The sequence below is a fragment of the Platalea leucorodia genome (assembly GCF_965183815.1).
Source record: "Platalea leucorodia genome assembly, chromosome: 15".
Lineage (NCBI taxonomy): Eukaryota > Metazoa > Chordata > Aves > Pelecaniformes > Threskiornithidae > Platalea > Platalea leucorodia.
In genome coordinates, this window is record NC_138837.1 from 11,233,771 (window position 1) to 11,250,408 (window position 16,638).

At 51.2% G+C, this 16,638-nt stretch overlaps 1 protein-coding gene across 1 annotated transcript in view; it reads right to left on the reverse strand.

Annotated features, from left to right (window-relative positions):
* Nucleotides 1-466: 466 nt before the first annotated feature.
* Nucleotides 467-16,638, reverse strand: part of NSMF (NMDA receptor synaptonuclear signaling and neuronal migration factor) — a gene marked incomplete at both ends in the record, with an annotated part of 46,989 nt that continues 30,817 nt past the window's right edge. The window contains 10 exons of the mRNA XM_082327506.1: nucleotides 467-564; nucleotides 2,349-2,424; nucleotides 2,821-2,923; nucleotides 4,581-4,660; nucleotides 5,800-5,870; nucleotides 7,350-7,383; nucleotides 8,321-8,404; nucleotides 10,059-10,180; nucleotides 11,845-11,934; nucleotides 14,014-14,066. Of these exons, the coding sequence (XP_082183632.1) occupies nucleotides 467-564; nucleotides 2,349-2,424; nucleotides 2,821-2,923; nucleotides 4,581-4,660; nucleotides 5,800-5,870; nucleotides 7,350-7,383; nucleotides 8,321-8,404; nucleotides 10,059-10,180; nucleotides 11,845-11,934; nucleotides 14,014-14,066 (811 nt within the window). The remainder of the gene's footprint in view (nucleotides 565-2,348; nucleotides 2,425-2,820; nucleotides 2,924-4,580; nucleotides 4,661-5,799; nucleotides 5,871-7,349; nucleotides 7,384-8,320; nucleotides 8,405-10,058; nucleotides 10,181-11,844; nucleotides 11,935-14,013; nucleotides 14,067-16,638) is intronic.

The following is a 16,638-nucleotide window of genomic DNA, read 5'->3' on the forward strand; positions in this document are numbered from 1 at the left end:
CAAGATCCCCCAGCACAGAAGGTCCCATAAGTACAAACCCCTCCCTCCTCTGTGCTCTGGTCACTTCTTCATTGTAGTGCATGGGTAATTGATTTTATTTTTTGTAAGAAAACCTGAGCTTCAAAAGTCTTTAAAAGGACCCGGAATCAAATCTGGCCCATTCTGACCCAAAACAGCTCAGTTCTGCAAGGAACTCCATCCTGTCCTCGTTTCACACAGCTCCTCCTGAGACACCACGGCTCTGACCTGAGGCGAGTGAGGTGTCAAACCCTTTCTCTCCAGTCTCTCTTGACCCAGGAGACACTCTCCTCCCGACACACTTCCGAGGGCTCCTTCTTCCCTCCCTTTAGCACTGCTGCCTCCTGTAGGGCTTTGAAGGGCTCCCTGTGCCAATAAAAAAGTCTCTCTGCGATAAGCATGACTTCTTGGACACCGGTGATCAACTTCTTGCAAAGTCTTCTCCAGCTCATAAAATGTCATCGTAATCCAATAGTTTAGAGTGCTGGCGGGTCTTCCAGAGGCGGTAAAGGCGGAAGTCAAAGTAAGTCTCAATCATTTGCTTACCTAGGAGAAGCGAAACGAAGCAGAGGGGTTACACCCTGCAGCACCAGGGAGAGACGCGAGGGGCCGCAGCAGCAGAAGACCCCAACCCACCTACAGGCACAGGAGAACCCATCCATATGCCTCATCTGGAAAATATCGACATTCGGCCAGGGCACGTGAAGGTGCCCGTGAGAAGCAAACGTCTTTTTAGATCTCCTCAGAGCATGAAAGGCTCCTTAATAATCCCCTGGCAGGGTTTGTCCCTGGGGGTGGGAACTGAACACAAAGTCTGTCTGCAGACTTTGACCTCCCTGCGCTGACGGCAGAACGGGGGGCCGGGGGCTGCAGGGTATCCACAGCTCCAACAGCCTGCACCGGGCAACCTGGCACCGAGACTTCAGCAAATTGCAAATCAAGAGTAAACTCGTTGTAAAGATTTGTGGGAAACATTAAAAATAATTAACACTGAAAATTCACAATAATTTTTTTTAAATTAAGAGGCTGTCTCTGTCCTGCAGAGCTGTCTCTTCTCACAGCAATGGGCTCAACAGGACACCCTGATGCAAGTTCTGCACCGCTGGCACCCCTGATTGAAGGTGGGGGGTCTCAAGGCAGTCACAGCCTGAAAGCCACGCACAGGGCTGGCGCTGGAGGCAGCGAGTGCATTTGAAAACACAAGGGCAAACGATCCTGGACTCTGAGACAGGGCTCAAGGAGGGGATTTTCGCTTTTGAGGACTGCTTAAGATTAGTTTCAGATGACTTTGCAAAGGATTAGAGAGGGTGCACTATTAGCGCATCCCAGATTGATCAAGGGGATAAATTCAGACGTATTCTTCAACCCAGCCTCCTGAAAGATCAACTGCTGAAATGCATGCGCGCAGAGCCTTGCCTGCCAAGCTGCATATAAACCCAGGAATTTCCCTGCGGGTTGCTTCTTGGCACACGTGTATGAGCATGTTCGCTGTGGGATCTGCGCAAGCACTGCATAAAGCTGGGTCCAAACCTCGACAGGAGACGCACAGGGAACTCTGCGCAGCACCAGCGTGCCCAGCTCCCCTGCATTCCTGTGACTCCTGTGGGAGTTAAGAATAACCCATCGGTGCTGATGCCAGCTGCGAGCAGCAGAGGAAGTATCCACGGTGCTTATGGCCTCATGCTGCACGCTTTTATCTTCCAAGGGGACAAAGTACCAAGGACTACAGCAAAGATAAAACAAGAAGGGCAACTTCAGAATAAGTCAACTATATGTTGCTTATGAAACTGCACCCATAATTACTTAGACTGACCAAAGAACAGGAAAAATTCTATAGCCCTTTGAAATATCTTGAGCCACAGGCAGAAAAAAGCAAAGCGGACTGGGAGATAGAATGGCTATAATGGGCTACATCCCAGTCGCTTGTTGATGACACAACTCACTCGGCACCAGTAAGAGATCCCTGCACACTTGGTTACAGAAAAGGTTCTGCTCCCATGTGCATTGCTCCCATGGACTTCATATACTCTAGTAATATGACAGATCTCCTCAGCTCAGCCTGGAAAGCAGCCTATTATTTAGGCTACTTTGCCACTGCCAGTAGCCTAGGAGAGGGCCCTGCAGCTTCAGGCACAACAAAGAGGATAGCTGAGATGTGAACATGGAGGAATTGCAAGTGTTCAGCAAGCGCACGACACAAGGTGGTTACAAGCAAAAGGATGAGCATGGCAGGGCTTAAGGGAGCTCAAAACAGCTTTTTCATGAAGATGCCCACTGAAGGAGCCAGGCTGATCAAGATGACATGTGTCTTTGTACAGAGAATAGATTACCTTGAGCTGATAGTTCAAGTGGAGACTCAAAGGCAACCCTATAAGGATTCATTAAGTTTTTCAGATTCTGAAATAGCTGAAAGGAAAACATATCGAGAGTTAGCAGCTGAAAACAAAGACGAACTCCAGGGCACCCAGAATTGCCCATCCTTGTTCCCTGCCTCTAATAAACCTCCCACTACATGTCCTTTACAACACCTAGCTCATCAGGAAATAAAGCGCTTTGAATGACTGTTCCCCCCACAGGCTTCTGTGTCTGTCCCTTCCTGCACTCATCGCTCCTCCCCTGCCCCCTGGGGAAGGCACAACCCATAGGGTGCTTCGCCCATTCACAGCCTCTCGCGGGACAGCATGGCAGCATGTTTCACGCAGCAGAAGAGGACGGTTTAGACTTCACAGTGTAACTACTGCCTCCCTGGGCATGGTGCTACGCAGGAGACATTCCCAGAGAGGCAACCCAGGAAACTCTTACCTTCTCCCCATTGGGGTTTCCAAGAACGTAGCAGCCCATGATGTGAATGATATTTGGTTCAGGATTGACTTTACTCATCAGCCGGCTCAACCTCTTCCAGAAGCTGGAAGAAACAGGAAAAAACAGAATACAGAATTTAAAAAAAAAAAAAAAAATCTCGCTCTTCATATGCGTGAGTAATCACAAGGATGTGTGTGCACACACTGCTCAGAAGGGCCCGAGGCTTGTAGCCTGAGGAGCAACTGCTCAGGAAGAGCCATTGGTTCTCAGACAAGGAAGAGCAGGGGCAGAGCAAGGGCCCGAGGAGCAGGTCCAGGTCATGTGGCAGAGAAGGAAAAGCGGCCCGTTGAGCCAAGGAAGCTTCAAGGTGAAGAGAAGGGAGCAAAGTCCACCAGGAGTGCTTTTAGACTGACAGTTTTACTAAGCATCCTCTTTTTGTAGCAGTTCCCTCCAACTTCCTCACTCCCATTTCTATTCACAATTACCCTTTTTAAATATGAGCATTCTCAGTGCGCTGGTTCACTTCCAGGGCATGAAATCAGCAGAGAACCGCTGGAGAGGTGGTTGTTCTACATCGCTACAGAGACAACGCCAAACCAGGCTGTTCCATGTTAGCCAGCGCTTGGTGCTGCTCGCCACTCAGACCCGCTTTACATTTTGTGACTACTGACCAGGCAGACTGCGCCTAAGGGGCATGAAATCCAACCACCCCCGTGCAGTGGGTTAGAGCGGGCTTCTGGTGGGCTCTAAAGCCCAGCGGTTCCTCTGGGGGGTCTGTGATCAGGTTGCAGTGTAAGTCTTTTCTCAAGACTCCCTCCCAGGCACGTACAGGTTGGATGGAGACATTCCCTTCCAAGCATCCAAGTTTTCAGCTGTGCGTTCACGGATTTCTGAAGGTTCCTGAGTTACCAACTTCAGACCATCTATGCCTGGGAGGCGTTCAGAAGTGTGTATGTGCACACGTGCCTAAGAATTTCATTGACGGTGTTTGTGCCAGAGCATGAGCGCGCTGAACAGATGTTGGTTTTAATACTCAGTTCTCATGCCAACAAAAAGTTGTGTAGGAACGAGTTGGTGTACATCCTCTCCCCCACAACGAAGCGCTGTTAGCCAAGTAAGTTTAAGCCAGCACAAGCGAGCAGGCAGCAAAACAGGCAAAGCTTAAGTCTCTGCAAGGAGAAGCACAATTGCCTCAGCAAACTCGGCTGACGGGCTGGCGTGTTTGTGAAAACCCTCCTCGGCAACGTGCTGGACTTTGAGCAGGCTTTGCAGGGACAAATTCCATTGCCCCCTGCAAGCAGGAGGGCAGTTACTGGAGACAGCTGTGGGGGGAACAGTTTGGATTTCTGCCACTGGTCGCCTGCTTAGAAATGCTACCTCAGCCACTTCTGAGCAGCAGAGGCACGAGGTGCGTGTTCTGGTTTCTGGTCAGCAAAGCCTTTGTTAGGAGAGGAAACATCATTTTTTCCTCTTTTGATAGTCTCTAGTCCAGACAGACACTAAACAGCAGATAAAAGCATAAATCTTCTGGTGACCTGCCCCAGGGCTGCACCACCCCAGGGACGAGCTCGGCTCCGTCATCTTCGCAGCTCCCCCTGAAGGAGCTGTAGGCTGCTGTGAGGTCCCCCCTCAGCCTCCTCTTCCCCTGACCAAGCCACCCCAGCTCCCTGCACCTCTCCTCCTAGGCCACGTGCTACAAACATTGAGCAAACTGAGCAGAAAAATGCTATGCGAGTCCAGAACATAACGCAACCACTCACAGGATCATATCTTCCTCCTTCTCCACTTTGGCGAAGGTGGCAACTTTGTTCTTTAACAAGTATAAGTGACCGGGACCTCCCTGCAAGAGAGAGAGAGACAAATGCAAACCGCTTTGCACAGGCCCTGAAGAAACAAACCCTGGATATCTTTCTTGTCCTGCACAGCCATACCCAGAAGTGCCACAAGGGAGCAGAGCAGACACGCCAGGCTGGCACGGCTGCTACAACCTCCATCGCAGACACCGCAGGCTCTTGCTCAGGAAATATTCACATATGGGGAGCATGTTGGGGGTTGGATTCTCCGGTTTTTACTGTTATATGCCCACCTCACTCTAGAAAAGCACAATAATAGACAAAAATCTTCGTTGTGGTGGCTGGAGAGTAACAGGGAAGACAAGAAAGTCCCTTTCATTTGGGGATGCTAGGGGACTTGCCGTGGTAGGCAGACGAGAAGCTGAGCAAAGCAGGGATAAGCAAGCCAGATGTCACTGTAGGAGAACTGGACTTCGGCAGCAGCAGGCATAAAACGATTGAGCACAGCATCAGGAAGAGCTGCAACCTCCAGGTCAGTGTGCTGCAAACCCTGCTATTTTGCAGCATTAGGCCTGTGGGAAGGAGTTCAAGTTCGGTTACCTTCCCAACTTCTCATTTCAAGGTTCCTTGCACAGCTGCCAGGAAAGTCCAAAGCTGACCACCCCGAGGAACAAGAGGCTTGGGAAGGAAATCCCCGGCAAGCCCCAGATCCAGCAGGGCCTAACCCTGTCCCACCCACAGCTCGGCAAGCCTGTCCCCTGTCCCCTCTCCCGCATACGCTGGTCTCCAGCTCCGAGCTGTGCCGTCTGCCGCTCTGGTCCACAACACTGTCACTGTCATACTGCAGCTGTATGAAAACTGTAACCATCACATTGCAAATGCTTGTTTCTTTCTCTGAAATCCTCCTTTTGAGGTCTGCGCTAATGCTGGTTTGCCTGGGTTTCCTTGAAAGCAGCTGAGAAGCAGCCCAGCTCTGGAGTTGGCCACACTAAATCAGATTTTGTTTCCTGCTGTCACAGCAACTCGAGACTGCTCGTTGTCTGGGGAAATGAGAAGTGAAAGCCGTACACATGCAGTTGCTTTAACAGAACCTGACTTTGGAGTATTGGTTCCTCTATGTAATTTTCCCTGTAGAAAAAGACAAATTTGTAACAAACCACCCAAGCGCTTAACAACTTCCACATACCTGGCAAAATATCAGCATCTTCCAGATTTTGCAGCCTTTCCGATAAATGTTAAGCTTCTTCTCTATTTCCTCTGCAAAAAAACATGTTGGAAAAGATGAACCACGGAGGAAGTTCAACAGCGGGATCGAGTGCACCCTCAGCAAGTTTGCAGATGACTCCAAGCTGAGCGGTGCGGCTGACCTGCCTGAGGGACGGGATGCCATCCAGAGGGACCTGGGCAGGCTGGAGAGGTGGGCCTGTGTGAACCTCATGGGGTTCAACGAGGCCAAGTGCAGGGTCCTGCACCTGGGTTGGGGCAATCTCCGGTATCAGCACAGGCTGGGGGATGAAGGGATTGAGAGCAGCCCTGAGGAGGGACTTGGGGATGCTGAGGGATGAAAAGCTGGCCATGAGCTGGCAATGTGCGCTGGCAGCCCAGCAAGCCAAGCGTCTCCTGGGCTGCAGCAAAAGCAGCGTGGCCAGCGGGGCGAGGGAGGGGATTCTGCCCCTCTGCTCCGCTCTGTGGAGACCCCCCTGGAGCCCCGCGTCCAGCTCGGGGGTCCTCAGCACGGGAAGGACATGGAGCTGTTGGAGCGGGGCCAGGGGAGGCCACAAAAATGACCAGAGGGCTGGAGCACCTCTGCTGTGAGGAAAGGCTGAGAGAGTTGGGATCGCTCAGCCTGGAGCAGAGAAGGCTGCGGGGAGACCTTACTGCGGCCTTTCAGTACTTAAAGGGGGCCTACAAGAAAGATTGGGATAAGGCTTTTTAGCAAGGTCTGCTGCAACAGGACAAGCGGTGATGGTTTTAAACTAAAGGAGGGGAGATTTAGACTGAACACAAGAAAAAAAATTTTCACAATAAGGGTGGTAAAACACTGGAAGGGGGTGCCCAGAGAGGTGGGAGATGCCCCATCCCTGGAAACATTCAAGGCCAGGTTGGACGGGGCTCTGAGCAACCTGATCTGGTTGTAGATGTCCCTGCCCATGGCAGGGGGGATGGACTGGATGGCCTTTAAAGGTCCCTTCCATCCCAAAGCATTCTGTGATTCTAAGTTAAAAATCAATCTTATTTCTTCTCACTTTAGTCCTGAAGGCAGGAGGCTGAGCTGTGAGAGGTGCTCAGCACCTACATTCCCACCGATGGCAAAGCAAACCATTTGCTTTCATGCTGCGGAAAGCAGGAAACCCCAGCACATCACCGGGCAGAGAAGGTACGGTGCAGCACCGGCCACCGCTCTGTAGCGATCGCAGCACCGTACCCAGCTGTCCTGACCCTCCGTTAATGCTCCTACTCGCCTACCAGGGTGCAATGAGAAGGCATCTTTGCTGCCCTGTGCCTCAGCTTTCCTTTCATAAACCGGGAGCTTGGCATAGAAAATGGGCTACAGAAGTGAAGTTTTATTACTGCAGGACATCCGACAGCAGCAACTGACTGTCGGGTGTCGCTGGGGTGATAAAAACACCTTTCTGAGTGGCAGCTGAGGCACAGGGCAGGGGAGTGACTGTAACATATTGATCAGTTACATTTGCAACAGGCGGGAGTTAAGAAAGGGAAATAACACTCACGTACCTAGGATGTCATCAAAGGTGGCATGTTCATGGTCCTGGAAACCAAGAGAGAAGACATATCAAGGTTCACTGTCACTACACCAGCTCCCGTGACATTATTATAGTCTCTAATATTGCACACAATCCCATTCCCAGGCAAACATGTGCTCTAAAAGCACAATTATACCAGCTGATGGCTTCTATCACATCACAGTGATTACCACCCTAAAACACGTCTCAGCAAAGAAGCTGAAGGCTGAATGGTCCATGAAGACCAAGTCCATCCAAAGGCTTGAAGATGAATCCTGCGGACAAGTCCAAAGCACATCCCACCAGATGTAGTCAGCATCAGCAATGCGTATTTGCCTCTTGGCCCATGTTTTGTAGCCAGCCTCTGGCTTTACACATGTCCAAGCTGGCCAACAAACAGCCACACTCCCGACACATCTGCCTCTGGCATAGCAGGGTCATCAGGACAACCGTACAACTTAAAGGAAGAGAGAAGCCGAACCTCTGCCCGCTGCACATGGAGACTGAGTTTTCTGGGCTGTCAGTCCAACCCTGCCCTTTCAAATTAAGTGAATATAAAGTGTTTAGGAAAAAGAGACCCATGCCTCCCTGCTGGTGTTTCAGACACCTGCTCAGGCAGGACTCCTAGTGAAAAATCAAGGTTAAATTCATGACTGACCAGGATGCGCCACTGTACACAGGGGGATGAGGTTCACTGCCTGGCTGTGCCTGCGCAGTCTGGCAGCCCATGTGTGCAATTTTTACTCCGCCTTACTCTTCCGCCTAGACCTGAGTCCCCAGAAAGCTACCCCAGACCCCAAATCTGGGTTCAGCACACCCCCAGCCCTTTCGTGACAGCTTTTCCAAATCACATCAGTGTTTCAGAATCACCATAACAGGAGCCAGGGATAGGGACAAAAAAAAAATTTCTCTGTATGAAGCCTGCTCCCACACATCCAGACCCAGCAGAAGTGATATACTCACGTAGAGAATGGGGATGATAGAGGGATCGTCCCTGCGGATAATTGTCGGGACATACTCTGCTTTGGGCACCTTGGAAGAAATGAGCTGGAAGGGGAAGAAAGAAGTGCAACAGCATGAGAAGAAGCCAGTAGAGTCTGGACAGAAGCACAAAAGCCATGATAACAGTGTTCAGTTACTCTCAGGTGGTACCCAAACTAGCAGCTAATCCAGCCTGTCTGCATCCCTGTGGAAGGTCCTCCAAGCCTTTGGTCCACTACAGAGCACCCCCAGGCCTGCCCAGTACCCCCATGTGTCACAGCCTCCTCGACCCCCAACAAACGAGCACGCAGCTCTGCCCACAAGGCAGGACTGCCTCCGAGCTGACAGTCTGTAAAGGGGAGACCCGTGTGCACAGAGGATGAAGCAGCTTATGCGTCCCCACGAATGGCTGTATCCCAGTAAAGACCACTTCTGTACAGCCTTCCCCTGTGCAAGGCTCTGTGCTTCTGGCCGTAGAGGATTGTTCAAACTGGCAGGCGTAGCTGGCTGGCAGTGGGACGGCTGCGTGCCTGAACAGGAACCAGCCAAGGGATGAAATGGCATCAGGCACAGGTAGGCACACAGCCGTAGGGTGTCAGGCAGATGCAGGGTGCCTGGCAGCTCCGGCTGAAGCTTCAGCTGGCTCCATCAGCACGACAGCCTGAGAGGATCGGCCTGCCATCAGCACAAGCCAAAGGGCTATGAGAACACGGGCAATTCGACTGTGCTGTGATTTCAGGCACCTCTGTTTGTCCCTGTGGGAGTGGAGCAGGCAGCGGTGCCGGTGGGCTGGTCAGCGCAGCCTGGGTTCCAGCTTGGGCTGGCTCCAAAGCCCTCCCTCCGGGCAGGCCACAAATCACTGCTTCGGCCACACGGGAGTTAATGTAAGGTTTCCGAAGAGGCACAATATACAGAGTCCAGGGATGGACAATCATCACGTGCATCACCTGCAGAGACACACTGGAGGTGTCAAGGGCTGAACAAACCCAAGTGTTGGGTTCCTAGGGCTGGGGTCTCACCTGGTCACTTTGCCCTGAGGGTGCTTTAGCGCTGAGTCTGCACAGACAGCCTGGGAACACATTTAAAGCAGACTGCCTCCATGTCCTTCACTCTTCCCAAGTCCTAGCAGGACCCATTCAAACACAGTACTGCTGTGCTGGACTGGCAGTGCTGCCCTCAGAACAAGCTGGAAGCTTTGCCTGAGTATTTCTGCATGTGGCCAAAGAAGGGATGTGTCAGAGCCTGGTCCTGTCTTCCAAACCCCGCAGGGTAGAGCAGGGGGGAGCCCAGGGCGAAGCCTAGCATCAAGGAATGATAAAAGAGCAGAAAGCATCTCAAGGGATGACATACAGCTCCAAAGCAAATCAGGCAAATAATAACAGGAGGGAGGGACTGCTGGGACCGGGGACCCAGGTCTCTATTGCCAGGGTTATCGAGACTCAGGCTAACTCGATTCAGTGTTGGTGACAGTCCTGCTCTGATTTGGGGTTGGACCACAGGTCCTTCCACTTCTAGTTTTCTTCCAACACATTATCCCTGGCAATAACAGATGCTGAATACCATGTCATGTCTTGGCTGATCTCCGAGTGACCCTCATACACACCTGAAGAGTTGCCTATAGAAAAGACTTGCCTCTTCCCAGGAAGACCCTAAGCTTAGCAGCTCTGAAAGGACAGACAGAGCCCGAGTAGATACAGGTAGCTGAGTTGGAAACCCTCACCATTATTTTTGGTGGAATAAAGTCTTCTCCGTCACATGCCATGGCTTCAAGTTCCTTTTCTGCTTCCCAGTTCAAGTCAAAGTCACCATCCAAAGTGCCGCAGGAATCCTGAAGATCATGGCCTGCCAGAACACAGTGTGCATTACAAGGGCAGAACAGCTTGCCTGCCCCACTCGATCCCGTCTGGCAGCTACCTCGCAAGAGGTGCCACAAGCCATGAGACTTGCGCCCTCCTTTCTTCCACAGAGCAACAGACACCGCGCTTTGGGGCTGGCGTCTCTGAACAGACAAACACTTAACGAATGAAGAGTGCACACACAGAGCCCAATACCACATATCATGGAACTTTTCATCACTCTCACCGTCACCAAGTTTAGCTTTCAAATGCTAATTCACAACAGTCACCCTGTCATGTCAGAAATGGAGGAGACAGAACGCAGACAGACTCTCCACACTTTAACATTGCCAAGCTGATGAGCAAAAGTCCAAAGACTTCAAAGCTGGTCTCCTTGTAATAATTACTGCTCTGAATACATCTTCTGAGTGATCATAAAGAAACTCTGCCTTGTTGGTCAAACTGATCCTGGCAGAGAAGTCCCAGAGCGTGAGGACAGCCGTAGCAAGCACAGTAGTATTGCAACAGTATACTTGAATTTGCTCTCCAAATTGACCTTACCTGTTGGCCTTCAATGCCTCCTGGGGAAAAAAATATCTGGAAGGAATATAATTGACCATTAAAGGTTAAAAATAGAGATAGTTCCCTGAAGCCAGGGACTGAGGAGAAAGAACCGAGATGTCTCTATTTGTGCCTTCTGGGATGTCCGAGTGTCACTGGGCAGTGCCTGGAGCCTGTCTGAACCATGTCTTTTCCATTCGCCTCTGAGTTAGCTGAGGGAGCGGGGAGGAATCAGACTGCAAAGGAACAATCGGGTCATGTTTTGAACCTGGTCTTTCATACATCTCCCCCTACAAGCTGGTAGGGCGTCTTCTACAGCTAGGAGGGCTGGATCTCATGCTTACCTGGTAGGCGAGTTCATTTCATTACTGAAATTCATTTACAATACAACCCATTTCAACATGGGCAAACTCATATCCACCAAGTCCCTTGCCTACAGGATTTCAATGAAATCTGGGTAAAACAGCCGTTCCCTTTATAAAAAGACAGTGGGAAGATGCTGACATTTCCTCCTGTAAATTAACACAACAGCATCTCAGTCCCCACAAGCAGAACATCACGGCATTACTGGGGATTCCCAGAGGAATTCCTGGCAGCCCAAACGAAGATCAGATTGCCCCAAGCTATCATCTGTGCAGCCAGCACGGCCAGGAAATCAAAGCTACATCTCATGGAGCGCTGCAGCTGTGCTCTTGAGCTATTCTAGCCTAGGAAGGGCTCAGAAGGGGCTCTTGCACGGGAAGCCAGGCAGGTTAGCCCCGCTGTGGTGAATGTAGCCTTGGACCGGTGTGCTTCCACGGAGGTTGTTTTGGTCCCAAGCGAATAAGGGATGATAGGAACAGAGGGCTGTAAGAGAGCGGTACCACTGAGTATCCTCTGGCAACTGCACAATAACATGAGCTTAGATGCGTTGTGCTCTACAAATAAATATCGGTACACACAGATGAACAGGTGCCTATACCGGGAGTGGTATTTGCTCAGGTCTCATGAAACTAAAAGGATCACAGATGGGACAAAAGGGGACAGAGGAGTTACTCCAGTGGGACTCCAGTCAGCACCTCAGCTGGAGGGTTTGGCCACAGGAGGAAGCTCAAAGGACTCAGAACTCACTTTCTCGAGAGTCATGGAAGGAATCAGCTTTGATGGGAGTCGGGTCACTCCAGGACCTGCTGAAGCTCCTCTCACGCCGTTCGGCAAATGCTAGGATAAAACCAAAGCACGACATTAACAGACTCCAAAGCCACTTCTGTTGCTGCCAGCAAAACAAAACATCCAGTAGATTTCCACCAAAGCTACACATCACGGACTCCCCCGTGCTTGTTCTTCCACTTGCCAAATGTGAGTCCTTTCCACACAGCAAACAAGGGTCTATCTTCTAGACAGCAGAAGACAAAGTGCCCACTTTCTGAGCAGGACCATTATGGGGGTAACACAGAAAAAGGAGGACACTTGATGGTCCCTCCTTAAATGCACACTGCTCAAACCTCAATTTAACCAAAGCTATTCCAGTGTCCCATTGGAAACGCTCTGACTCAAAGGCCTCACGGGAAGATGTACTCAGCAGCTAACGACACACACGACCAGAAGAAGGCAGTAGTTCTCCAGTCAGTTCTCCCCTCACATCTGTTTTTGGGCAGGCACTCTCTTCATGTTCTAGTGACATCCCAGGCACACACAGCTGGACCAAACAGAGGGGGGCCTCTGGAAAGCTCATGCTTTCTACATTTTGTTCCAAAAGAAGAAATCCTTCAGTTTTTGCTTGCCTGCACTCTTGTGAGCACACACCCCCGCTTTTTTTTTTTTTTTCCAAGGGGCATTATATTGTTTGGACTGGCATTTCCCAAGCAGAATCCAGGGAGCTTGGCCCAGCTGGCTGCACTGCAGGCAAATTCCTGGGAGCTGCCAACCACAATGTCTGACTTGGCAAGCCCATGTGAGAGCCATTACGCCTAGATTAACAGCCACTTATAGCCACTAATACCTATTTCTGGTAGCAGACAAAGCAAGTTTGCTGCAGCGTATCTAGTAACAGCATCTCATGTCAGCAGCACAGGAATTCACTGCAGATCGGCATTACAAGAGCTGAGAAGCAACCTGTCCTCTGCTGCAGCGTGTCCAAGCGTGGGTGTCCGAGGAGACAAATCACATAGGAAGTTCTTCAGGTGATCTCCATCCTCAGCTTTCATTTAAAACCAGGCGTTTAGCTATTGTGCACACGAAGAAAGCTTTGAAAACATGACCCGAGAGTTACCAAGGCAGAGAGGCATGCCTGAACTTCCAGACAGCTCTAGGGGGAGGTGAGCCCTGTTCATTTCAGGCAGCGCTAACTCAGATGCCAATAAAGACACTTCAAAGGGCAATGCTGTTTTGCTCTTCACTTCCCACAGCATATGAGAAAGGAGAGGAAAGAACGCAAATTAAACTCAGCAATGCTTTGCTGTAGGCAGTCTGTACGTGATGCCTGGCCAGGGGGTGGGAAGAACAAGCTGTTTCCTCTTCTGGAGCAATCCTCATCTCTTGGGAGCCGGTTACACCATTCTCAGACCATTTCACAGCGATAAGGGAGCTGCCCCAAACAAGTTACGGAGGAGTGTTGCCTTCCTCAGGGAAAGGGAACTGCCATTTCTCAGGCCTAAGAGGTGACTTCTTCCCCAGTGAGGCAAAACACTCCCTTATTTCCCCCTTGCTCCAATCTCTTCCCTGTTCCTCTTCTTTCTCCCTTCCACCGTCCTCTCAGCTCCCACTGGACAACTTTCCACCAGGTCCTGCTGCGGAGATGGCGGTGGGACAGAAGAGGAGAAAAGAGAAAGCCGCCAGTCCGTGCGGCACATGAAGCGCCGACTGTCCCCAGGAGCCACAGCTGGTCCGCAGCTTCGGTAAGAGGCCAGGCAGCCCTCAGCAGCTCTGCTGAACTCTCAGCTCTGGTTCTGCTCACAAGCGTCTACACTGGTGATCACCAAAAACCACAGGCACTTGGGACAAGGACGCTGCAGCTCTCCTTCCACTCCTCGCACCGAGGCCACAGAGATCTCCCACGGCCAAGGCAGAGGGTCCTCAGAAATAGCTTACAGGCTGCTTGCAGACATCCGTGTGTCCTGGAGACTTGCAACAACCTGGCCTTCTTTTTTGTAGGGTAAAATGGCATCAGTAGGTCAAATCCTTTTTCCGGCCCAATGCTAGGTCCTTTCTACCTGCATCTGTGCACAACGTAGGGTTCCCCGTGTCCCACCAGCACAAACCCCAGCTCCTTACAGACACACCTTACAGGTGCTCACTTACTTTGTGCTTTAACCCTTCGGCTCCCCACCATGCGGAGGTGCTTCCGAAAATTCCTGAAAGAAAGGCCAAACAAAACCTCTGAGAAAGGTAATATGAAGCCATACCTGGGCCCAGCAGAACTGAAAAAATGGGAGGAAAAAAAAATAAAATTGGGAAGACAGCTTATTTCCTTCTGGGCCTTCAAAAGCTGGAGACCAGGTTCCCAGCCTGCACCTACTCAGTGCTGGGGACAGTTATGTTCGTCGAGAGTGTGGCTGTTTCTTCTGAACTCCCTGGGCTGGTGGTACAGGGCAAGCGGGGTCCTACACAGCAGTCCCCTTCTCACGGCCTGCTTTCGCTTTCCTACGACTCAGGCACCTGTGCTGTAACTTTGCTGAAGACTGCTACTGCCCATGCTGGCAATGCTCCCTCTTCTCCTGGTAAGCAGCAGTCACTGCTCCCCTCTCTCCTTTCTTCCACACATGCTTCAGCGGGGAAGCGGCGTGCCCAGGCTCTGCCCTGCTAGGCAGCATGCACACACCATGCTCATGGCTGTGCTCCTTCCCAAACACAGTCACAGCAGCTGCTAAAATCCCACCTGTGCTGTTAGCAACCATGCAGCCCGTACTGCTCTCCAGGGCAAAGAGCTGGGAAAGACTGAAGCAGCTTCTTCCTTCTCGGATAGCGCTGTTCAGCAAGGCTGACTGTCCTCGTGGGCCTGCTCTCCTGCTCATGCTACCTGCCTAACCACCTGCGTCCTGCCCAGGACTCACAGGCAGAGTGCAGCGGGGCTGCAGAGCACACAGCTCCGGAGGAAAGCCCACCAGAGGGTAAGCTTCGGGGAGCAGTTATACCCCATAGTCAGGTCTGCGTAAAACAGACCGTCCTGGCCACTCCTGAGAGACCATGGCAAAGGGACTCTTCGTCCAGCCCCTCCGAGTGCAAGGGACCTGTTTCCCTTAGTTTCTCATCACTCACCTAGACAGGAACCAAACAGGACAGGAACCAAACAGGACAGGAACCAAACAGGACAGGAACCAAACAGGACACCAGAAGAGACACAGGGAAGAAGCAGCAGGTGGGCTAGCAAGAAAAGTCTCACTCCTCTGTGAACTCTACCTAGGGTGACTTCACCCTGCCCTGCAGCCCCCATGGCCCCCACGGATGTCAGTGAGCCCAGCAGCCTGCACGGAGAGGGGGAGCCTTCCTAGATTCCCTCCTGCCCCACCAATGTACACCGCAGACATCAAGCAACAGAGACCACTTCTGGTGAAAGAGGTAAAATGACAAGTCATCTGGCTCACACACAAGTTAGTGGGATGAGTAAGGACATGTTACAACCATGCAGATGCTTTAGCAAACTAATTGGACTAGAAGACACTTCCAGCACCAACATCAAGTTGTTCAGAGCAAGTCAGAGACGCCTACTGCGACACAGAGACACCAACCCCAACGCAGCCCGCGTGGGAGGGAGAGCACTTAACCCACGCCACCTTCTGCACTGTCCCCCCCTTTGGCCTTGGATCTCACGTTGTCATCAGGATCCAAATTCAGCAACTCAAGAAGGAAAACTAGCAGCTGGGTAGTGAAGCTGGGAGCAACATTATTCCATGACAAATTTCCATCTGCGCTTGGGCTATTAATGTTCTTTTACAAAGCTTTATTTTAGCTCTACTTGGGTCCGTGAAGATTCACTGCTGTGAATCAGACAACTGCCCCCCTTAGACAAGTAACTAAAATAATTTGCCTCGCTACCACGTGCGGGACCGGCTCTATGCACAAAGCCTTCTGGGGCGTTTGATGACTGACAACATGGGCTGTCTTACTGCGCATTCGATTCAAATCCAAATAAATACAATATTTTAAGGGAACCAGGGTCGTTCTTTACACAGAAAGGTCTTAGACATACGTTGTAACTCATCAGAATGAAAACCTTTATGGTCCACTGTGAGACCAAGATCACACCAGACGCTGAGCACCAATGTTAATTGCCAAGGCCACCGTTACGTCCTCTGGGCTTTCGGCACTTTGGAGTAAAACTCATTTTTCCATTAAGGAGTTGTCCTCTCCACAGAGGAGCTTCTTCAGACCCTGGGGGGAAGGGGGGTAAAGCAGTCTTTGCCACAGAAGAGTGATGCTCCCAGCTGCCTAGACAGCTTGGTCTCTCCTGTGAGCGCAGGTTGAGGGCAGCTGTCTAGACACATCTCCTAAATGCTGCTGAGAGCAGCACCAGGGAGAATCCAGCTGCTCCACGTCAGCCATCACACTAAATGCTTGGAGAATGGGATGAAGACCTTTTTTCCCCCCCCATCAGCTCTTCTAGAAAAAAAGCCCTTTGGAAAGGAGGTACGAGCCTGGGACAGGGCATCCTGTGGCCATCTAGATCCTTCTGAGGGCTTTTTGCAGCTGTATTGGTCCTCAGGCCCCTCTGTGCTTGCATGTGAGCGCAAAAGGACCGGCACAGCACCCCGGGGGAGCCGCAATCTGCTCTGTGAGCAGGGGGGCTACGTAAACCCGCCCAGTCTTCCTGCCTGGCTCCTGCAATCGCACCCAGAAAACTCAGTGTTATTTGATCACTAGCAAGATCTCTTCAGCCATCCAAATTCAACAAGCATCCCTCAAGTTACAGTGATAAAATCTCCTTGT